Source organism: Mesoplodon bidens (assembly GCF_964165515.1).
Source record: "Mesoplodon bidens genome assembly, chromosome: 7".
Lineage (NCBI taxonomy): Eukaryota > Metazoa > Chordata > Mammalia > Artiodactyla > Ziphiidae > Mesoplodon > Mesoplodon bidens.
In genome coordinates this window covers 103,449,013-103,473,742 of record NC_138164.1, presented here as the reverse complement: position 1 = coordinate 103,473,742, position 24,730 = coordinate 103,449,013, and the positions used below count along the sequence as shown (strand labels likewise).

The 24,730-nt window shown below is 40.9% G+C and overlaps 1 protein-coding gene across 22 annotated transcripts in view; it reads left to right on the top strand.

Moving 5' to 3' along the window:
* CELF1 (CUGBP Elav-like family member 1) overlaps positions 1 to 24,730 on the top strand; it is a 74,529-nt gene that overhangs the window by 28,189 nt on the left and 21,610 nt on the right. For 14 of the 22 annotated variants that reach the window (XM_081239156.1, XM_081239142.1, XM_081239155.1 and 11 more), the window contains exons 2-4: positions 9,938 to 9,978; positions 15,601 to 15,752; positions 24,208 to 24,395. In XM_081239156.1, coding sequence (XP_081095282.1) covers positions 15,682 to 15,752; positions 24,208 to 24,395 — 259 coding nt within the window. In that variant the 5' untranslated portion in view covers positions 9,938 to 9,978; positions 15,601 to 15,681. Of the gene's footprint in view, positions 1 to 9,937; positions 9,979 to 14,282; positions 14,350 to 15,600; positions 15,753 to 19,204; positions 19,229 to 24,207; positions 24,396 to 24,730 lie in introns of those variants that run through there. The other 8 variants (XM_081239150.1, XM_081239151.1, XM_081239145.1 and 5 more) reach the window with 5 other exon arrangements.

The window sequence follows — 24,730 nt, the reverse complement described above, 5'->3', positions numbered from 1 at the left end:
ACTGTAGGATTTTTCTATTTAAGCTTGAAGCTGTTTTGATTCCTTTTTGAGGTACTAGGCCAAAAGCTGTATTTATAGAACTTGTTTTGACACATTATCTCACCCTGTCCTTTGCCTTCCTTACTGGAATCCAGCTAATGTTGCACTCTGCCTGGCAGGAAAGGTTGATTGAAGAAATGTACACATAGATATACAGCTGAGTGATTGAAAATACCTCCAAACTGTGTAAATAGTCCAGCTGTAACGTTTGCCGTCAGTTGAGTTGCTGGGATGATTTCAAATGGTATAATATATTTACTCAGCTCACATGTGGTAGGTATACTGCTGGTTAACCTGGACATTGCCTGTTTCCACACACAAGTTTCTGGCAAAGCAGGAAAAAAAATACAAAAACAACGTGCTTGTTTTGTAACAGAGCTTGAATTGGGATTTTTCTTTGTCCCTCATAATTTCAAGAGTTTTCTTTAAAAAAAAATTTCTGTAGAATAGTTAACATATCCATATGTAGACAATTCAGTCAGTATTCTACTTCTGCAACCTTGTTAGCAATTTTTTCTTTATCCTTCCAGAGATATTCTATTTGTGTACAAGCCATGTGTAAACCCTTTCTCTTTTTTTTGGCTGCGCCACACGATGCTTGAGGGATCTTAGTTCCCTGACCAGGCATCAAACCCGGGCCCCGGCAGTGAAAGTGCTAAGTCCTAACCACTGGACCGCCAGGGAATTCCCAATCCTTTCTTATATAAATATATCCTCCTGATCAGTCCTTAGTGGTACATTGGAACTGCCTTTTTCTCTTTAATAGCTACAGAGTGTTCTATTATGTCTCTGTACTATAGTTTATTTAACCAACACCCAACTGATATGCATATATGTTTCCAGTTTTTGCTATTATAAACAATGTTCTTAGGTATGCCCCTTTGTGTACATCAGGTGCAAACTTATTTGAAGGCTGTATTTCTAGAACTGGAGTTGCTGAATTGCTGGATTCAAAGGGCATGTGCAGATTTCAATACTGATAAGATATTTAAGATCATTTTTTATATTTTGCAAGTGCTATTATCAATTGAAGACTAGAAAGATTTTTTTTAATTTTATTAAAGTATAGTTGATTTACAACATTGTGTTAATTTCTGCTGTACAGCAAAGTGATTCATTTATACATATATAAATTCTTTTTCATCTTCTTTTCCATTATGGTTTATCACAGGATATTGATTATAGTTCCCTGTACTATACAGTAGTGCCTTGTTGTTTATCAGAATAGAAAGATCTTAATGCGTGGCAGTCAAACTACTACCCCAGGGCTTCCCTGGTGGCGCAGTGGTTGAGAGTCCACCTGCCGATGCAGGGGACACGGGTTCGTGCCCTGGTCCGGGAAGATCCCATATGCCGTGGAGTGGCTGGGCCCGTGAGCCATGGCCACTGAGCCTGCGCGTCCGGAGCCTTGTGCTCCGCAACGGGAGAGGCCACAACAGTGAGAGGCCCGCGTACCGCAAAAAAAAAAAAAAAAAAAAAACTATTACCCCAAACAGTTACTGGAATGAATATATGACCTGAAAGGAAAGACCTACAGAGACTGTCCTGAGATAAGTTGAACTATCAAAACCAGCAACCATTATTGCTGGAGAAGAGGCATGTTGCCTAGAGGAGGGAAGAGTAGCCCCTCCTTTTAAAAATTTTTTTAGGGGACGTGGTGATGGTAGCTGAATCTGCAAGCCAGATATATTTCTTTTACTCTCAAAATGTTAGTTCCACCCATTTATGATCTCTGCCTTAGAAAAACATTTGTGGTCCATGTCTCATTCAGTCCTTTGCCCTTAAAACTACTCAGATGGATATCATGAGACCAGTCATCAAAATCAGCCTATAAATTCCAAGTACTTGTTATGCCTAAAGTTTAATAATCACCTCAGAAAAATAAAAGCAAACTAATATTTTGAGTTCCCCTCCAAAAAAGCATATTACAGACTGGTTTATTTTACCAAATAGAGTGCTGTGACTCCAGAAAGTAAAAATCTTACTGGCTGCTTGTGGAACCTGGGTCACTTAGTCCGGTATCTTCACTTTAGTTCCCTCATCTGGAAAATGGGAATGAAAATGCTGAAGAATCTCCTTTGAGCACTCAAGAGAATAAAGTCATTTCCAGAAGGTTATGTATTATAGAAATGACTCTTCAGAGACATCAAGATTATAAGGTAGTTTTAAAAGTAACTCTGACAGTGTTTTAGAAAAAAAAATTAGTCACATTCTGCCTACATGGTACTAACATATGGTGCAGCCCTGATGAGCTGCACAAGTGGGCTGAAATCAAAATGCATTTGGAGAGAGGAGCAGTAGTGACTCACTAGATGAGACAGATTTGGCCTTATGGCCGGGCAGTGAAACTAAGGCGGAACTGGTGGTCTTTGAACATGCCAAATTTTAGCAAATGATACATGAATATTATGGGAAATTGGAATGACTGAGCCCTTGGGTGTGGATTAGGTGCTTTGTCAGTGTCTCAATCCTTGTAGCCCTCTGTATCTTTAGAGCCTCCACTCCTGCCACACAGTGGGGAACCTTTGCTGCCTCTGACTTCTGTGCATGGTTCCCTGTGTCTTTGGGAGGTAGAAGCTGCTAGGCAAATATTTAACACTGATATGCCTGGAACATTGGGTTCAAACTAGAAAGATACATAGGACAGTTAGCAGTTCTTCCCAGAGAAAGCTGCACATTAGCTTAGCTACCATATGTAAATTGCTGCTGCTACATCCAGCAATTTTGTCGCCCAGGGCTGACAGTGCTGCCAAGGAAACAGGAGGAGCTAAAGACAGAATGAGATTCCTACTCCCCTCCCCCCACAATAGAGAGCTGTATGGGGAGGAGAGAGGGGATACTTAATGGGGATTTGAGAATTACTTGGAGAGTATAGGCATTTTGGGAGGAAGTAGGAAAAGAGATTTTTTAAAATGTATTTTGCATTCCCTGTCTGCCTCACCTGAGCACCTCCAAAATGGAATGCCTCTTAAGTGAGATGAACTCTTGTTTAGCTGTGTACGTAGTCATATGGAAAGATCATATAACTAAACAGGAGATGGCAGATCAGGGAAAGGAAGAAGAACAAAGTCCAACTCACCACAATTCAACTTTGTGAACCACTTTTTGTAGCAGTTTCAGAGGATTTAATAATTATGTTGGGGCTTCCCTGGTGGTGCAGTGGTTAAGACTCCGCCTGCCAATGCAGGGGACACGGGTTAGATCCCTGGTCCGGGAAGATCCCACGTGCCACGGAGTAACTAAGCCTGTGCGCCACAAGTACTGAGCCTGCTCTCTAGAGCCCGCGAGCCGCAACTACTCAAGCCCGCGTGCCTAGAGCCCAGGCTCCACAACAAGAGAAGCCACCGCAATGAGAAGCCTGCACACTGCAATGAAGAGTAGCTCTCCACTCGCGGCAACTAGAGAAAGCCCACGCCCAGCAATGAAGACCCAACTCAGCCAAAAATTAAAACAACAAAAAAATTATGTTGGCTTTGTCAGATAGGTGTTATATTTATTGTTTGTGATATACAGATAAGGATGATATTGGTAAAGTCAGGCTTTATGCCAGTTCTGACTCTTGATTTTTTTAAATAGATTTATTTATTTAATTTATTTATTTTTGACTGTGTTGGGTCTTTATTGCTGCACGCGGGCTTTCTCTAGGCATGCGGGCTTCAGTAGTTGCGGCATGCGGGCTCAGTAGTTGTGGCTTGCACAACTAGCCACAACTGTGGCTCTGGAGCACATGGGCTTAGTTTTTCCATGGCGTGTGGGATCTTCCCAGACCAGGGCTCGAACCCCTGTCCCTTGCATTGGTAGGCGGCTTCTTAACCACTGCGCCACCAGGGAAGCCCCCTGACTCTTGATTCTTAAATATGGGCTGCTCACAAGAAAATGTTTATTATTGTCACATGAAGAAAGTGTTGTCATTTTGCATAACAGTGTTAACACTACTGAACTGTACACTCAAAAATGGTTAGATAGTAAACTTTTCTCTCTTTTTTTGGCTGCACTGTGTGCAGCTTGTGGGATCTTAGTTTCCTGATCAGGGATCGAACCCGTGCCCCCTACATTGGAAGTGTGGAGTCTTACCCACTGGGCCGCCAGGGAAGTTCCTGTGTATTTTTAACCACGTTTTTTTTTTTTTTTTTTTTTTTTAAAGCTGGGGGAAAATTGTTGCCTCTAAAGAGAGGATGAGCATACTGGCCAGTGGCGAAGGAGATGAGGTTGAGATCTGTTTATAATCTTCTCTCCTAGGGTCAGGGAGAGAACACACGTATATGACCCAGTCAGTAAAGAATCAGAAGCCCCAGGGGCTTCCCTGGTGGCGCAGTGGTTGAGAGTCCGCCTGCTGATGCAGGGGACACGGGTTCGTGCCCCGGTCTGGGAGGATCCCACGTGCCGCGGAGCGGCTGGGCCCGTGAGCCATGGCCGCTGAGCCTGTGCGTCCGGAGCCTGTGCTCCGCAGCGGGAGAGGCCACAGCAGTGAGAGGCCCGCATACCGCAAAAAAAAAAAAAAAAAAAAAAAAAAAAAAAAAGAATCAGAAGCCCCAAACTTAAGAGTGAATCATGGAAATAGTAGCCACAGAGCAAGTGTCGGAAGATGGGGGGGGGAACGGTTTTTATATACCCCACAGAGGAAGTGTCACGTTTTATCCCTGCTGACCAAGACAAATCAGAGCTAAGCCTGATGTACAGGACTCAGGCTGTTTAACATGGAACAGTTTACTACTGTGGAAGGAGATGCTCTGGGAATGATAAGAATAGAAGAACGGCATTTACTGTGTGTTTCAGTGTATCTGTTTAATCCGCCTAATCACCCCCATTTTACAGATGAGCAGGACAGTTAGTAGTTAGTGTTTCAGTCTTGAGTCCACCTATTTGTTGCTGAATACTTTTACACATTTTATTTCATTTGATGCTCTAGTCTTTGAGTAGATTCTACTCACTATTAGTTGTGGAATCTGGTGGCAGCTGCCATTCCCTGGCTGCAGGTTCCTAGGGAAAACAGGTAGAGTGGCTAATCCAGACAAACTCAGCTGGATTTAGCACTAATCCCTGGTGGAGTTCTGCACATCATGAAGAGCTTGGCTAGCTAGGATAGCTTCCAAAGTTGATCCTTTTATCTGGTTATTTGGCTTTCTAGGGTATGGGGGTGGGAGGACATGCAGTTTTCCAAAGCAGTAAGCCCAACCTTCTTATCGAGCCAGCCATATAACAGGAGGAAAAAGAAAGGAGTGAGGGCGTTGCAAACAGTCTAAAAGGTAACAGACTTTTTTTTTTTTTTTTTTTTTTTTGCGGTATGCGGGCCTCTCACTGCTGTGGCCTCCCCCACCGCGGAGCACAGGCCCAGCGGCCATGGCTCACGGGCCCAGCCGCTCCGGGGCACGTGGCATCCTCCCGAATCGGGGCACGAACCCGCGTCCCCTGCATCGGCAGGCGGACTCTCAACCACTGCGCCACCAGGGAAGCCCCAAACATTTTTGAAAAGCACGATTTTCCTAAGTTATTCCTATTATTTGTCTCTTCCAGTTAGAGATTTGTACAGTGGCTTGAGTGTATTCTGGGCATCCATTTGGTTCCTTTTGAGATAATGTGTATAGTTAAGTCCCCTTTTACAGGTGAGGAAATTGACACTTAAGAGATGTTAATGAACTTGATCAGAGTCACACATCTACTGAGTAACAGCAGGAAGTTTTCACTACCTTTAATCAGATCTCTCTCAGGACAGTTGAGACTTTGGACATTTACCTGCTTACAAGAGTTGCCTAAGAAAAAAGATCAGATTCAACTTTATGGCGCTTAGCATTTTAAACAGTCTTTTCTGTGGTTTGTGTGCATTATCTTCCTTATAGACAATTTTTAACCTGATGTTCTACAGGACCCAGACTGTTCCTTGTAGAGCACCTTATTACAGTGTAAGGAGATGCTCTGGGAAAGATGTGGCTAGGAGAAGGGAGTTTACTGTGTGCTTCAGTGTATCTGTCAGGCTTTCAACCAAGGTTCCAAATGCCTGGCATTATATTCATTCCATCCAACTCGTTCATTGCCTGGATTTATGTGATCTTGAGAGTTACTTCATTGTGTCTTTTCTCATCTGTAAATGGAGATAAAATAGGTAGGAGCATTAAATATAAAGGACTGAAAACACCGCATGGCGTACAGTACTCAAAACATGTTAGCTTTTATAATTGTAGCCACTTGTAAATGACTGGACATTTCTCCCTACTTTCCGGTGATAAGGTGTGCAGATTTTAAATACCATATACCATCAATTTGAGGATGCACGCATTTACCATTGATGGCATCTTAAATTCCTTGATTTGTGATAACCTGTTAGATTCGAAGAGAAAAATCTGCAAAAAACTATTCATCTTAAAGCTGGATATAAAATCAGTGAATTATCTATTATTTTGAATTATCCAGGCCTGTTTTCAAATTTCCCAGGAGACCTATGGTTACCCTGAGGGCCAGGAGAGGCAAACAGGTAGGATCTGCCTTGCCCCCCTCTATCTTCAACCTGAACAGCTTCACCTTTGTGTTTACGGGAAAAACACTGCATTTAAAAACATTTCAAAAACCTCTCATCTGGATAGTTCAGTTCTTCTTTAGCTCCCTGCTTTATATCCAGGTATTATTGAGAGCACTTACTAACAATTGTTAGTAAGTTAGTGAGTCATGCTCATGAGGCTAGGGTCATGGGTTCAGGCCTTATGTAGGTCACTGAGAGTTACTGTGCCTGTTACCAGCCTCTGTATCTGGAGTTTGGTTCAGTGCATACTATGTAAGAGCTGTTGATGGTGACTGAGTCAGTGACCATCTATCTTCCTGTAAAGGACTGTGTTTTGTTATTTACTCAAGATACAGGCCAGCAGAAAACTCTGAAAAATAAGAAAGATTCATTACTTTGCCTACGCTAAGGGAGGTGTGTAGGAGATCTGAGACCTTTCCTATCAGCCCTGAGAGATGATACCGTTCATTCACTCTTACATCCTTGAAACATGTAAGTTCCAGGATATATTCCAAAACCAAATATAAATTAATTCCAGATTATTTATTGTGGCATAGGTACTTTGCCTTTCAGAGTCCCCTGTACCATTGACTTGCCAAGTACAATTTTAATACATCATGGCAGGTCATGTTTGGAACATCTAAACATATCAGGAGCAGACAGTCCTGCTCGTTTCCCTCCATCCTTGTCTGTTGCGTTGCTCCCCACCCCTCCTAACTTTTTGGTGCTCCTTTCCCCCCCTAACTCTTTTCACCCCTCTTTGGAACCGCCTTTATGCCACAGTGATTAAGAACATGAAGATAAGATTAATAGGAATAGACTCTGTGGAGCTCCAGGGAAGTACAGGACAAAGGGAGTTCAGGCTTCCTCACAGATCTTAATGCATTTAGTTTGGTTCCCCACAGAAATGAAAGATGTAAAAAACTCAAACCTGAAGCTTTTAGTTTCCATTTAGCTTTCCTCTCTTCCCAAAGCATTTCTGTTTTCTTACAGACAAGGCAACAAAATTTAGGAAAATTAAAGCTGGAATGACAAAACTTTTAAAGAAAATACCTTCTTGGGACTTCCCTGGTGGCCCAGTGGTTAAAAATCTGCCTTCTGGGGCTTCCCTGGTGGTGCAGTGGTTAAGAATCTGCCTGCCAATGCAGGGGACACGGGTTCGAGCCCTGGTCTGGGAAGATCCCACATGCCGTGGAGCAACTAAGCCTGTGCGCCAGAACTCCTGAGCCTGCGCTCTAGAGCCCATGCTCTGCAACAAGAGAAGCCACTGCAATGAGAAGCCTGTGCACTGCAACGAAGAATAGCTCCTGCTCACCGCAACTAGAGAAAAGCCCATGCACAGCAAGAAAGACCCAGTGCAGCCAAAAATAAAATAAATAAATTCAAAAAAACCAAAACACCATTCACTTAAAAAAAAGAAAAAGAATCCACCTTCCAATTCAGGGGACGCGAGTTCGATCTCTGGTTGAGGAACTAAGATCCCACATGCCGCAGGGCAACTACTACTGAGCCCGCGTGCCTCAATGAAAGATCCCACATGCCGCAACTAAGACCCGATGCAGCTAAAAAAAACTAAATTAAATTAAACTTTTTAAAAAAGAAAATACCTTCTGTGTTGTGTATTAGTCTTCCCATTGTCCTCTGCAAGTGACCTAGGGCCTGTGTGGAGGAAGACGGTGTGTCCTTTTTTTGTGTGCTTAAGTTTTCTTTAAAAAGTCATTGGGTGACTTAGTAGGGTGATTAATATCCTACTTATGTGTTTGTTTTTTAAATAAATAATTCACTTTCCTTTTTCTCTTGGCTATGCAACTAAGGTTGTTCCTTAGCCCCCTATATATAGGGCTGCTGTGTTCTCTGGGACTTCGATGTGTGTCCTTCATACTTAATATAATGGCCCTTCTTAACAACCCCAAGCCTCTCTTTTGCTCTTTGTATCCTGGAGATTCCCCAGCTAGCATGCAGTATGAGTCTGGTCTCACAGGGTCACACACTAGCAGTGTTTCTCAACTGTTCCATGCAACATATTGGGAGACATGACTCCTTGTTCTTTTATTTACCCTTTATATCTTCCAGAATAAAACTAACAAGTAGACATTTAACTTGTTCTCTACCCTCCAAGGTAACAACTACTTCAGAGCCCTCTCAAGACACACTGTCTCAGTAAAAGTTTATACTGCCTAGATGGTCACATTTCTCAGGAGAGATAGACCATGGGCTCTGGAGTTAGAATCCCTCATGTAGATTATTTTAGCATCTAAATTCGTAGAGTAATCCCCACCTTAAATGGTTATAATGATACAGGATTGAATGAGGTGTTGTGAATTTAGAAAATGTAAGTTCCTTTCCACTTAATAAGTTGATGATGGAGGCAGGTCCAAGAAAGTGCTTGTAGAAGTTTTTTTTGTTAGTGTAGACTTTGCATTAAAATGGTTGGGAGCGTCATTACTTCATTAGCAAAATTGAAGACCAATTAGGTCCATATGAAAAGTCAGATTAAGTACTCAAGCACCCATTTTATGTCAGTCAAGAAATGTCTTTGTGTTCACGGAGGGTAGGTAGAGTGCAGTGTCTCACAGTGAGTTCTGGTTCTAGCTTTGTCTTTGAGAATTCTTAAACTTTCCAGAGTAGACTTGGTGACTTTCAGCAGTTCTCTGTAGACAGGGCCAGGCAGAAAGTACAGTTGGCAGGAGTTGTAGATGGAAGTTTGTAGGAATTTGGGCAGCTTTTATAGAATCAATCTTGCAAGATTGTTCAATAATATTTAAAAATGAAACAGACTGGTTTTATGGTTCCTCTGTTTGCTTTTACCTTCAATTAACTTCCCCGTCTTCCGATTTTTTGTTGGTTTCAGTGGTTCACCACCGTCCTGGGGCCACCAATATGCATTTACAAGGCAGGAACTTGGGGTTGGCTTTGAAGAGCTTTATACCTGGCACCAGCCTATTCAGGAAGGTTGGTTTGGGGAAATATCATGGCCTCTTCACATTAACAATATGATCGTTAATTGCTAAAAGGATTATACCTTTAGCTTTATTGTAGTTTCCCACCCAAAAGCAGATGCTAAAAAATGATTGTTTTGGTGACCTAGCTGTGCTACAGTTCAACTTCATAAATCCTAGTCAATGTTTTGCTGTTTGTTGTGACATTTTGTGGTAAGCCTCTTCTTAAGCCTTTTAGTACTTTAGTTCTCCATTTTTAAGTTGATGGTGTTCTTAAATTAACTTTGAGATGTGAAATATAATTTATCGTTAAGGTATTGTATACTTTAAAAATGGGAGAGGGAGAGTTTGTTTTTTATCTTCAGTCTTGGTGACAAAGGGGCTTTTCCTTGGAAAGAAGTTACATATCTGGAATTATGAGAAGTATAGGCATGGGCCACTTATTTTTCTTTCCTTGGTTTTTTAGAGTGAAGACAATAGTCCAGAGAGGGAGGTGGAAAGCTACAGGTATGGGCTAACTGCTGGATGGGTGTGCTCTGTGGTTTTCTTTTTAACCTTCTTGCATGAGGCCTGTTTTGCAGAAGTGAAAGAATTGCCTTCAGAAAGGTGATGGCTTTTTTCCTACATTATGGGATAAATTTCCTGTTCCTAGGAAGCTAGATTTTTTTTTTTTTTTTTTTTTTTTTGCTCTTTTCGAACTCTTTCTCCTTAGCTGTTTCCCAAGGCAGGCTTATCTCCCATTTGAACTAGCTGCTGCCTAGTTCTAACAGCTGGGGCTGGACAGAGGGTGGAGAAGGAGAGGGGAGAGGGGAGGGGAGGGTATGTATGTGTATGTATGTACATCTACACACAGCAGCTGCCCAGCTAGCTTTCTTTCCCCTTTGCACTTCATAGCTGGAAGATCCCAAGTAAACAAGAACAAGGATGAGGACAGAACGTAGTGGATTTCACACAGATAATATTACCCTCCTGGAACCAGAAGTTGTTCAACATACTGATTTTTAAATCAGCACTGGAGCCTAAATAAAGCTTAAGCTTACAGTATATTGTTATCAACTAACAATTACACTTAAGTTCCAGAACTAGTTTGGGACCTGAAAATATGACCTGATTTGAATGGTGGTCACAATTTGACAGGACAGTTTATTTGGTCAGGGTTAGTTAGTCCCAGAAGCTCCAAGGAAGGCTCTGAGCTTAATTAACACTTTTGCTGAGAGCACTAAGCATGGAAGAATGTCTTTCTGCTAGTGCTTTGACACTGACTGGGGAGAAGATAGTAGTGATTAAGGATAGGGAGAGGAAATGGAAAACTTAGATTTCAAAAAAGGTAAATTTTCTTCCCTTCAACCTTGTTCTATCTTCTCATATACCATATATGATAATTTTACAGGCAAACCAACTTGCACACGATTACTAAACTTAGTGCTTTTTGTCTTACAGTGGTTTTAGATTTGGAATGGAAGTTTTTTTGTTTTTTTTTTAAACTGGAAACTTTATCCAGAGAAGATACGCTTTACAATTCTTGGAGGTATCTTAATAACCTAGAATGAAACTCCTGTCACAGAATTTGGATGCATTTGCTCACAATCTGGAAATAACATAAGCCCTAGGGAAGGAGGAAGGGGGCTTTCTGCCCACATCCTATCAGCAGGCCTTAATTACCAGAAGTGGTTGAGCCTAGCCAGCAGGGCACACAAGACCAAAAAGCAAAAAATGCAGGCGGGAGGCCCAGGAACAAAATCCAACTCGCAGAGATCCTTGGTGGGCACCAGTGTTTTTCAAAGTTTTTAATTTATTGCCAGGTTTTAAACATGGGGGGATTTCAAATAGAAATGGAACTTTAAAATAATAATAATAATAATTCTATTCCTTCTTTTCTTTAAAACCCTCTCCCCGCTTTCAGGAATTTTTTCATTTTCATTGTCTAGATAGATTCTCATGGAAACTCAACAAAGGTTTTTTGTTTTGTTTTAAATTATATTTAACTGTCACATTTTTGCAAAAAGTCTCCCACAAAGTGAGATGTCACAGAGATAATTAGCAATTTAGGTCAGTATATTTTTGCATATGCAAGGTACTAGCTTGGGAGTTTTAGGAGACCCACTAATTACATTAGAAGTACTAAATTTTGGAAATGAAATTCAAGTCCATAAAGGTTTTAGGCTAAATTTTAAGTTATTCTGGTTGGTTATTTTCAAGGGGTATCAATTGGTTGCTTCTTTTCTACATCCCTTATGTACCATTTAACTGCCAGAAGCTCGGGGCGGGGGGGGGGGGTTGGGGGAGGGAAGCCAGTCTACTTAACTGCCTTAGATAACCTTATGACTTTTCCCTAGGTTTTTGTACTTTTCCTTAAATAGACTAATGATGGGGATTTTTAATGACATAGGCTCTCTTTTCTAATTTAGTAGTAGGCTCTAATTTCCTTTATGCTCATATAACCAGACTTCAGATTTTTGCCCTTTAAAACACATTTAGATTATTGAGATGGAAGTATAAAATCCCTTCACCTGTCACTGAATTCCCTGGTTACATCAATCAAGATAGACAGCCTGTCGTTTGCACCTACCACCTGGGCTTTTTTGCTCACCTATGCTTTACTTTGCTCTTTCACTCTTTTAACAAAACAAATGCTGTGATTTCTAGCATTTCTCTCTTCTAATCCAGTTATTCCCTTCTGATATTCTTTTTTTTTTGGAATTTTTGAATTTTATTTTTATTTTTATTATTTTTTATTTTTTTGCGGTATGTGGGCCTCTCACTGTTGTGGCCTCTCCCATTGCGGAGCACAGGCTCCGGACGCACAGGCTCTCAGCGGCCATGGCTCACAGGCCCAGCTGCTCCGCGGCATGTGGGATCCTCCTGGACCGGGGCACGAACCCGTGTCCCCTGCATCGGCAGGCGGACTCTCAACCACTGCGCCACCAGGGAAGCCCCTTATTTATTTTTTATACAGCAGGTTCTTATTAGTTATCTATTTAATACATATTAGCGTATATATGTATACACTATGTATATGTATGTATATATGTATACGCAATCTCCCAATTCACCCCACCCCTTCTGATATTCTAAATGCAGGGTGTGCTATTCTTTTGAGGGTTTCCCTTATCCTCTGATCATTTTTAATGATTTGGGTTATTAATGTTGCAGCAGGCTGATTGCTCCTACCCTCATACAATTAGACTTTAAATTGTTTCCCTTAGAAAAAAGTAGAATATTCAAGGCAAAGAAAACTGAGACAGCCAACCAGGGACAGAAGAGAAAACCATGACTGTAAATTCACAGACGTGGTAAAAAGAGACTGAGGAAAAGTTAAGGCCTTCTTTTGCAGTGGACCCTGGGTTATAAGCCTGGAATGTGTTTCTGAGCAAGAAATTTTAAAAAACAACTACTTACGGACAGTTTTCTGTGAATAACTTTTTAATTTCTGCCTAACAGCTGCATTTTTTGTATTTCCATAATTGTTTTTTTTATCATCACTTAACTTTGTAACCCTTTTCTAAAATTGAGTGACTTGTGATTAATTTCTGTTCTTTCTTTCCACACAAGCATGTTGAATTTAATCATACTGAGATAATTCTTGTGACCTGCCTAAAGAGAATCACCCTCCCTCATGTAATAACATTTCCATCTTGTAGGTTTTAAAAACAGTGCAGGGCTTCCCTGGTGGCGCAGTGGTTGAGAATCTGCTTGCCAATGCAGGGGACATGGGTTCGAGCCCTGGTCTGGGAAGATCCCACATGCCGCGGAGCAACTAGGCCCGTGAGCCACAATTACTGAGCCTGCGCATCTGGAGCCTGTGCTCCGCAACAAGAGAGGCCGCAATAGTGAGAGGCCTGCGCACCGCGATGAAGAGTGGCCCCCACTTGCCGCAATTAGAGAAAGCCCTCGCACAGAAACGAAGACCCAACAGAGCCATAAATAAATAAATAAATAAATAAATTTTAAAAAGGGGAACAAACCACTCAAAAGTCATAAGGAGAGTGTGTTTCCTAAAAAAAAAAAAAAAAGTTTAAAAACAGTGCAGCCATATAAATCGTAAAATGAATTTTAAAACATTACAACCTTTGGCTTGGTAAAGATTACTGTAAGGAGCGCACATCTTTCCTACACTGAGCAGTGCTCTTGTTATAGATGTGATTCTGATTACAATAGAGATGTAATTAGTAGTCATGTATTTTTAGTGAATAATAAAAGCATAACAACCAGTGGCCTTCCTGAAAACTTGATTCCTTTTTAAAGGAATCCTTGAACTAAAAAATCTAATTTGGTTGTTAACTGGCCTCACAAAGTTGCTCCTTAGTCTAGGTAGTTTTCTCTAGGAAGAGGCTTGTGATCGACTCCAGTGTACTTAGAAACAAGGACTAGCCTAACCAGTAACTCAGCCAGCCCCAGCTTGGGTTAACATCTTCTTTTTGTCTGGCAGTCAGGGCTTGGTGAACTGTGTGTACTGTGTGCCAGTTGCACAGTCTCCTCTCACTTGCAGCCTGTTTTTGCTTCCTCTTTTAATAGGGTGGAAGAGAGCTCCTGTCTCTTCTGTCTCTAAAGTAGTAGATCACATGGGCAGGGTCTCTGAAAAAAACAGAAAAGCAGTTATCTGCTATTTTAGTTCTAAATTTTGCGTGGTTATGTCTGGATATTGGACAGAAGACACAGTTTCTACCTTCCTCAGTCAGATGCAGACAGGTGTCAGCCATTGTTACACAGACTAGAACATTTAGGCCTGTGCCATGACATTACTGCCTTTCATTATTTTTTGTTAAAGTCATTCTGTATGTTTAGGAGTTCATCTGTTTACCTCTTTACAGGCTGAACATAACTTCTTTTTTTCAAAGTTCCCTGTATTGTGAACTGAGCTTGAGTGAAGTCTTTGAGGTAAGGCAACCCTAATGATAAAAATGGAAAGAAGGCTTGTGAAATTTGGGAGCCTTCAGAGATACAGTTTTAGAGTCACTGCCTAAATATTGAAATGCCACCATTTGTTGTTTGGAGGGATGTGGAGCTAAATTGAGAATGGCAGTACCACATCTGCCTTGACTGCTAAATATATCCATCTCTGCTGCTCACCCATAATAGATTTTTTATGTGCACATTCATTAATCTTGGTTTTAGGAACAGTTTAAAAGAGGGCAGCCACTGAAGAGACTAGTCTACATTCCTGTTTCCTTCCTTTAAGTGTTTGAGTATTTGTCCCTGGTAGGCCCCAGTTCTTTTTCATTATTATCACTGTGGTGACTTTTGTTTAGTTTTCTTTTGTTTTTTGTTTCTCTAGAAAGGTCAAACTACTGAAAGAACAGTGTTCCTTAGTACTTTATCAAGAGGCAGAATATACTATTCCATTTTTTCACTTTTTAAATTTTCTGGCAAATTAAGATTCAGAATTAGTAAAGAAGTTTTGCCCTGTGCTACCTAAATGAATGTCAGTGAAACAGCAATTTTTAAAGTTTTCACTGTGATGAGGAAGCATTAGGTAGCATACTTTGCTCTCAAGACCATCAAGAAAGCAAGGCTGGTCCAGTGCAGGTAGTAGTATAAGAGCAGTGTGTTTCTGGTGGCCAGTTCTTCAGCCAGCTTGCCTCTGGCCTGCTTCTGATGGATGGTCTGAACCATTAAATGACTCTTCTGAGGTTAGTTTGGCACCCAAATAGTGCGTTCGTTGCTGTCTTTGGCACGTCGAAAATAAGCTCAAACTAAGGCTAACGACCCAGTTCTTTCTAAAAACATTTTCAGACCACATGAAGTGAACTTGTTTTTTCCCCCCTTTTCTTTTGCTTCAGGTAGTTTCAGGCTTTGGGGGTCCTCAAAAACTGATTCTCAGGGAGGAGTTTGGAAGATGTGAAACAAGCTTGTGTTTCTTCTGCTCTGTTAGCCACTGCTATCTTCATGGATCTGACACTATTTATCTGACAGTGCACTTAGTACTGCTTCGCCAGGGAAAATCACACAAAACAAGCCTGGCGCATCAGCACTTTCATTGTGTGCTGGGCTGAGCCTCCCTTCACATGGTCACATCCCCCTTTTAATCCAATACTCCCTTCCCCTTCCCCAGTCCTGCCTGTTTCTGTGGCACTTATTGCTGGTTTCCCTGAGCTCCTGTTTCCACTTTGTGTTTTTTGTGGGGCCCAGGAAGCTAAAGCTGTGTGTATTTGTGGATCAGACAAGTGCAGCAAGTTAATAACATTGGCTTCTGAAGGGGAGAGTGAGGTGATGGCTGCGTTTAAGTTGGATTTCCTTCCAGAAATGATGGTGGATCATTGCTCTTTGAATTCCAGTCCCGTGTAAGTATTTTTGTTGTCTCATTTTTATCATAAGTAGAGGAACTGGGCTGTTTTCTTTGTTATTTGATAAAACTGGTCCCTTTCCTTAAAAGAGGGAAGAAAAAATTGGGTGAGGAAGCCAAAGTCCACACTATTGTTATTTTCTGTTGTAGTCTGATTCTCTCTCATTACTGCTGATTTCCTCTAGCTATAAAAGTTTTGTACATAAGGATGCATTTGATATATGACCAGCAACATCAGCTCAAGTGTGCTGGCTCCAGTCCCTTTAAGCTGTAGTTTTCCCATCTGATAGATTACAGGGTATTTTTTTAAACCATAGTTTTATTACTTTGGGTTGGGTATACAACTTCAGATAATCTTTTGGGAAGCTATTTATTTGTATGTTTGTTTATTTTTAATGATCAAATTCTTAGACTCCTATCACAGAGGACTGGCAGCTAGGGTGTATTTAGTAGTATATACAGAACGCTGTATTGACATGTAAACTAGTCCTGAACCTTGACTTCCACACCCCCCAGTCTAACTGAAAATGCAACACAATACATGATTCTGGGGACATCAGATGTGCCCCCCCAAAGGGGGGCAAACTGGATTAATCTTGATTGGGAATTTGCCTTAATAAATTTTGAATGTGGAAATGAGAAACCTAATCAGTTTGCAGTACTACTGTTCAAGAAGTGACACTGCCATTGTATGCAGCTAAAACGCCAACCTGGCTCTGAGTTATACCTATAGGGGGCCTGAATTCTGGGCTTTGTAGAAAAGAACACACTTCTAACTCTTGATTTCAGTTTCTTTAACCAGGCTTCATAGTACCTTGGAACCTAAGTAAAAGAGCCTTAGGTTATTCAAAGCCAAGAATATTAGATGGTAGACTACTCCCTAGATAACAGTAGTGCAAGTCTTTGAGATTAGGCCTCCATGTGCAAATCAGTCTGCCCTGGGATTAGGTGTAACAGGTGTTGTAATAGCAGATTCTCAACAGTTCTTTGTGGAATAGTTTGGGGGGGGGGGACTCAAGGTTAGGTGGCTTGCTGATTTGGTATGGATCCTATGCCTTCTCTATAGTCTCCAAAATAATGGTAATTTAGATGTGTCTTTTTATGAGAGTTCTCTTTATTGCTAAAGTAAAACTTTAGCAGTAGATTACAGGTGAAATCACAATGAATCCCATCATAAAGACTTAATACATAATAAAAGTATTCCCATGTACCAGATATATGGTCCCTAGAAATAGGACTTTGTGGCTCAAATTATCTTTCATTGTAACACTTTCTTTCTATGCATTGCAACTGCCTAGTGTTCAGTCCTTAGATACAGCATTTTTCCTCAGCCTGTTTCTCATCTTTTACAAGATCGACCTAATTCAGTATCCCATGAAATCTGGATCATGGACCACTGTGTGAAAGTCACCTGGAGTATAAAAATGCAGGTTCTGGATCCATGCCCAGATATTCGCATGCTAGAATGGGCCCAAGAATCTATTTTAACAATGTCCCATGTGGTTTTTGTGTACACTTAAGTTAGAGAACTAATGGACTGAATATAATGCTCATTCTGAATACAAGTAATCAGGGAGTACACTGTTGTATTATTTTTTCCCAAGAGCTTTTGCATTTGTTTTAGTCATCCAGCTTCACAAAAGCTTTGTGAGGTTAATTGGGCATAAACTATTGCCCCTATTTTACAGATGAGAAACCCAGTTGAGAGAAGCTATACCTGACTTGACTGAGGACAGTTGGTATCAACCTTGGGCCTAAAATGCAAGTTTAATGATAGCCTCTTTATTTTTGCCCCCTAGACCTGGCTGCCTCAGGTGTCACTAAGCAGTTAACCATCAACACTTCTCATTATTGCAAGTCCTCTGGCCCACTCCTATGGGCACCACACACCCAAACCGCACAGAGTTGGGAAGAAGAAAGTTCTACAGAGTGGTGTGTGCTTGCCACCTCTTTCTTGGACTCTCAGCCCTTCTTTTCACTCATACTACTTTAGCAGTAAGCTTGATAATTATTAGTTTTCTCTCTGAAGTGATATTGCCTGGGAATATGATCTAGCAATGTATCTATTCCAAAATTTCTTTACAACAGAGAAAAATTGCTGGAGGAGCTGTGGAAGGGCTATGGGGACCTGATCCCTAGTTCCCTTTCTTATTTATAATAATAGATACTACAGATACTTATTATTTGTAATAAATAATACTCTTCAGTTTCCACTGGTTCCTTTTACTTTGCTTGCACACTAGGTCATAGGTGTTCTGTAGGGATTGTATCTCAGACCTTTTCCTCTTAGCTTTCCCATTGCTTAAGGGGGCACTGATGTGCTTCTCTGATTCTCAGATCTTTATCTATCCCCCAGATGTCCCTCGAGTTCTATGACTTTGTTCTAAATACTGCCCATTGGATACCTCCATCTGGAGGTCTCCCCATGTAAAAACAATTCCCCACACTGTCTGTAGTAGAATCCAAGAGTGGTCAGTAATTTCTTTTCCTCGTCTCCTTTATCGATTATCTCCAAGTTGTAGTGAGTCCTGCCGCCCAAATTTCTCAACATTGCGGGAATGGTTCCTAATCTTAGGATCTGGTTTGTGCAAGAGCCTCCTGATCTGCATATTTCCCCACTTTATTCATCCTCTCGATTATTGCCAGATGTCTTTTAAAAGACAAATCTAATCACCCCTTGTTTAAAAATCTTGGAATAAAGTTCAGGCCTATCAGTATAACATGGAAAGCCATTTCCTGGGTCTCTCCAACCTCTTTATTCTCATCAATTTTCTCTAATTTTAAAAAAATGTTTTTATACCCCCCCCCCCCGCCAACTTTCTCAAGTCCTTTTCCTACCTTTCTAATGTTATCTCACTCTTCTCTCCCTTCTGAGTCCTTACCATTTCCTCATCACCCCTTAGACTTTCATACCTCCATGCTACATAGCACTTTTTCCAGCTGCTTACTCCATTCAGCTTAAATCCCTGTGCACACACACACCGTGCCCCAAATAAATTAAACCATATTAGCCACTTTTTTCACAGAACTTTTATAAATCTGTTAAAGCATTTGTAGCATATTGTAGTTGTGTCCTTCCACTTGTTCAGTGCCATTGTCTACAGGGCCGGTATTGCTCAGTCCACTTTTATAGCCCCTATAGTGTGTAGTATCTGATACACAGCAGGAGCTTAGGAAGTACAGTTGAATGAATGATAAACCCTGTGAGGAGGTTTTCTTTCTTAATAATTAGAGATGATTACTGAGACATGGTCTTCAGACGTTCTCTTTCTTCCTCAGGGAAGAAGGCTGAAAACCTTCACAAGCAGATTGTTACTGTTCTGTTGTTGAATGGTGACTTAAAAATCTTTATTGATAGCTTTTTCTAGTACCTAACACCTCAACTAACAGGAAGATCTCCCTTTATTCAAATTAAAATTCCTTCCTTCCTTCTAGCATAGATGCATCTAGTCTTGTTCCCCTAGAGAACATCTGGTAAGTAACTTAGGCCAGTGTTTCTGGGTCCTTTTCATTCTGATGTTCTTCTGTGCCAGTTTTTCCACAGCACATTGTGAGCCAGAGGACCTGGTAGGGGTGGGTGGTGGCTGGAGATTGGGATGCAACAAGTATTTATGCCTGCTGGGGAGGTGGAGGGGTTGGTAAGTATTTGAAATTTTTCTGTTCGTATAACGAGCAAATGGAGGTCAGCAAGTAATGAGAAGGGGAGAGTTGAAATGAAATGAAAAAACTGAGTTATTAAAGGTTTTGGAAATGATTTTTAACCAGATGTGAAGGTAGTATTTGCCAACCCGTCTGACTGCAAGGAACAGATACCACTCAAGCTAGCATATATGAAGGGGTTTTCTTGTAAGGACACAGGTGGACTGGACTATAATATAATCAGGAACTCTACAGCTGAAAGACCCGGAAACTCCATCTTTTTGACCCAGGGCACACGTTCTGCTCTGTCTGCATGTGCTGCTGCTTCTATTCTTCATCTACCAGATAATTTTGGTTGCAGCATGGCTTGGCTTTGCCATTGCCCTTCCAGGCTGTCTTGACACCCCCCCAGAGCGTTTTCATCCCACAAAAGAAACCCTGTACCCATGAGTAATCATTCCCTCCCTTTCTCCCTACCCCTAATCCCCATTCCTAGGCAACCACTAACCTACTTTCTGTGTCTATAGATTTGCCTATTCATTTCACATAAATAGAATCACACAATATGTAGCCTTTTGTGATTGGCTTCTTTCACTTAGCATAATGTTTTCAAGCTTCATCCATATTGTAGCATGACTCCTATTATCTCTTGCCACTGCCCTTTCATCTTTGTCAGCTTAACTCGTGCTGTCCCGAGTTGCAGCTTTTCCTCTTCCAACTTCACCGCTGACTGCCTGTTTCTGTTAACCCATTCTAGATTCTGTAGAGCAGTCCTGTGCAATAGAACTTTCTGTGATGTTAAAAATGTTCTTCTGGGAATTCCCTGCTGGTCCAGTGGTTAGGACTCTGGGCTTTCACTGCCGAGGGCCCGGGTTCAGTCCCTGGTCGGGAAACTAAGATCCCCACAAGCCATGCGGCTAGAAAAAAAAGAAAAAAAAAAAACAACTTGTGTCTCTGCTGTCCTATGCAGTAGACACTGGTCATATGTGGCTAGTGCAATCGAGAAACTGGATTTTTAAAATTAAATTTGAATAGTCACCTGTGGCTAGTGGCTATTGTCTTGCTCACTGCAGCTATAGAGGATCTTGATTAGCCAGGCCTATCTTTCTGTTTTAAGCATAGGCCACAGTCTTAGGTTTCCAGCCAGCCAGTGAATCAGCTTGTTGGGTTAAGATCCACCTCCTGGTCTAGTCAGCTGGGGCCAAGGAATGGGAACGAAGTGGGATAGAACATTAACTCTGCCCTCTGAGCTGGGCCTGGTGCTGGGAAGTTTTGAAAGGAGAAAGAGAAGAGAGGGTTTAAGAGTTTTGAATGGAAGTGTGCTTTGAAAATAAAGCTTTGTTTTCTCTCCCCCGTCTCTTCCAAATTGGTTGTTTCATTTTCCTATGGCCTGTTCCATCGAGAATCAGGTAGACAAGGCAGCCTCTGGTCCTGATCCCTCATAGTTTCTCATTCTTAATGATTCGCCAGTTGCTGGGTCAGAAACATAAAAAGAAGTGGGTTGGTGTCATGCCTCTCCCCTAAAATACTTGCTGCCTTCTCATCTCCCTTCTTCCCTCACTGCTGCAGGCCATGCTTTTCCTCTCTTCCATCCTACTCCCAGTTTAATACTTCACTGAAGTACTGGCAGTACTTCCACAGAAGATAAGAATTTCCACAGACTTGTCCCTTAGGAATGACAGGGACAGTATAGATACTTCTCCAGGGGCTGCTGAATTCATTGGTTCTTGAGTGAACATAATAAATGTATATAATTTATGATCACTGACTGAGGAGCTCTCCATCAATGGGGAGGTAAGGCACAAATTTGAGAATGTGTCCAGTGATACGTAGGCTGAATGCCATACCCGGATGTTGTGGGATCCTTGGCATATCACACTGGGAGTCTTGTCCCCAGGTGACTCTTTTATGCAGTGGTTACTTTTAAGGACAGCATGCATACTGGAAGTATGTGTGGAAGGTTCAGAATGGAAGAGCATTGTTGCTCATCTCTTCAGACACAATAACAGTTTATGAGAAAGTTTGTGACTGCTTATTACATATACATAGGTACACATGTGGTTGCTTTTCTCTTTTTTATCTCTAGCTGATATTGGCACTAACTGTGTCTTCATGTGCTCCAAAGAAATACCCCATGTTTTCCTTATTCACTGATATATACCACATCTAACACAGTGCTTGGCCTGTATAAATAAGAGCTCAGTATTAATTGGAGGAAGAAATAAGTCAGTGTATAACTCCAGTTGCATGATGTCCACTGCGCCTTGAGCCTGGCCTGATCATTTGCTGTGCTGTAGAAGTGCTTCTTAAACTGGTGAAGGACCATGTCCTGTCCCTCCTGCCACCCAACTTGTTAAATACAATACGATAATTTCATAGAAAAAATAATGAGGTGTAAGCTTGCATTTTGCGTATCTTTTTAATATTCGATTGAACATACGTAAAATTATGCAGTGTGATTGCTGTAAAAGTTTCTAATGGTTAAGTTTGAAGATTGACCCTGGTCCTTGGGGGATTCTTCTGGCTCTTGAATTGGTATACACGGCGGGAAAGGGTGATTCATGGAGTAGGTGGACGTGAAGAAATGGAGAGGGATTTGGAGAGTAAAGAGAGAAAGGAAAGGCACTTGTCTGGAATGCTGAGTCTCCGCTGAACTTTTGGGTAAATCACAATTCACATATATTGACTGTGTTTATGCTTTTGCACTAAACAGTGATATATTTAGTTTAGAAACAGCACACAAATACAGAAGGAAGGGACAAATTGAGCACGGTTGCCTCCAATGTAATACAAACTAATAAACTCCTGCCTCTTTTCAGAAATAACTGTTTCCTTTATAGTCAAAACATTCTAAGCACCATTTATTTGGATTCTGTGTTAACCCTCCCTAGAATAGAAATGTGATTAAACTTAGCAACATTTTAATAAAATATTAAAACTGGTAATTAAAGTTGTTGGGAATGGGTTGTAGGGAGTAACTCCCATTTTTTCACTAGTCATAGGACTTTTTTAAAAAAATTCATGGTAGAATGATTTCTGTTAGAATGTTGGGATTAAGCTTCTAGAAGCAGCTATATTGTATTTGTGCAACAACTTACCATACATGGTTTTAAATTAATAAAGGAAAACCAATAAAACAGTGTATTCCAAAATACTTAAAAAGGAAAAAAAGAGTAGGTTCATCTTGTGACAGTCAAACAATCATAGGAGATGATATCTGCTCTTTAATTTGTGAGCCCTCTTTGTGCACAGCATTCATTTTTATCAAGGTTAGTTGCTTAAATGGGGGAATTGTTGAGAACAAGAAGTTCTTCCCACCCCACATCTGAGTAATTACTTTGAATCAGGCACCATACCAGGTGTGGCTATAAGAATGAATAGGAAATAAAACAGTTTCTGCCTTCAAGGAGCTCTCAGTCTTGTTGGGAGAGGTAGACAGAGCCAGATTATGCTAAAATGTGTTAAATACTACAGTGAAGTTGGAAATTTAGTACTATTTGAGTCCTGATGAAATTGACTAGTTAACCTGAAAGAGTATGAGGAACCTTCACAGACTTAGCAGCAAGGGTTGATCTGTATGACATTTGTCTTAAAGCTTTTGATGTTTAGTTAGTGCTAGATTCAGCACAGGTGACATGAGAATAGCCCTGTATTCAGTTACAAGAGATTTAGGAATTTAACAGGTTGAACTACTGGATTCAGCATTCTCAAGGATCTTCAAATACTATTCAAAGGATAGCAGTGGTGAAAAAACTATTGTTTTTCCTTTAAAGAAAAGTGGAATTTTATTTGGGATTGAATATTAGAACATGGCACATTGGAACATGATGATATGATGTCTGGATTTAGCAAACACTAACAAAAGTTAAACATGCTAACTATTTGGAATTTAAGTTGTTATTGGTTTGGATACATGCTAAGAATAAGATCCTGAAAGGTGGTAGGCAAAGGACTTTGATTCATTCTGAGTGGAAACATTTACAGTGCAGGAGTTCCCCATGGTTCTTGGCAGTGGCAGGGGTAGGAATGAAGGTATTTAAGTAGGAGTGTTAACAGGTTTGATGTGATGGGATTGGAGGAATTTGTGGACATTATAATGGTTACAGTTGGTAAGGGAATTAACTGGTAAAATCTTGGAGAAATAGCAGTAAATTGGATAACCTAGACACAAAAAACCCTAGAATGATGACATCATTGTTTTTGTTTATATAACAGTCATTTGTGAAAGTTTAAGAGGCAAAGCTTTGTTTTGATTTGGGGGCTCACTCAAGAGCATCAGGATTATGCATGAGACAGCAACATCCAAAGGCTAACATTCTAGTCAGTTCTTAGCTTAGGCCTTGGAAATCATGTGCTTCTGCTCTAACATCTACTGAAAGAAAACTTTTCACCCATCATCGTGTAGATTGAGAATCCTGAATCTTATCCATAAGCAGTAGTTCTTTGTGATTTTATGGACATTTTAAAAAGTTTTATTAGCTATGCTTAAAAATGATGAAAATCTGCTTTAGGAACTTTACTTCTTAAGTTCTTCTGAGACTTCTCTAGCTAGACAAGGAATGACTGACACGCAGTTCCTTAGTTAAAGCCCAGGGTGTCCTAGTCAGAATGGTGACTTTAGTTTGGGAATCTAGTGGAAGGGGTGGCGTAGTGAGGGAGGACCAGGGAACTCTGGTAAATTGAATGGAAGTAGTGAAAGGAAGTAGAATTTTTCCCCCTACTTTATCAGGAAGTAGTTGAGACCTTTAAGGAAAAGAAGATTCTCTAGGAAGCAACATGAATACATAATAGAAGTTTTATTTTATTTTACGCAGCTCAAAGAAAATGAACGGCACCCTGGACCACCCAGACCAACCGGATCTTGATGCTATCAAGATGTTTGTGGGCCAGGTTCCAAGGACCTGGTCAGAGAAGGACTTGAGGGAACTGTTTGAACAGTATGGTGCTGTCTATGAAATCAACGTCCTAAGGGATAGGAGCCAAAACCCTCCTCAGAGCAAAGGTAAAGGGCTTTGACTTTTATATGTATTTTCAATCATGTGCATGTTCTCTCTCATTGCCAGATACTCTTGTGGTCATATGGGGGGGGAAGAAACCCCTGTCATTTTGTTGTAGCTATATCTCCGAGTCCAAACACGTTTAATGGCTTAAAAGTAAAAAATTATGGTGACATCATGAGGATAATTTGTAAATTGGATCTTGGGCAGTCCTTTTTGAGATCTGTAAATTCAAGAGACAGACTCATGTGAGTCTCTCATTTGTTCTTGGGAGTGGAATGACAAAAATAAAGTTGAAGTAAACCGACCATATAGGTTTTCTTTAGTATTTTGGCTAGAG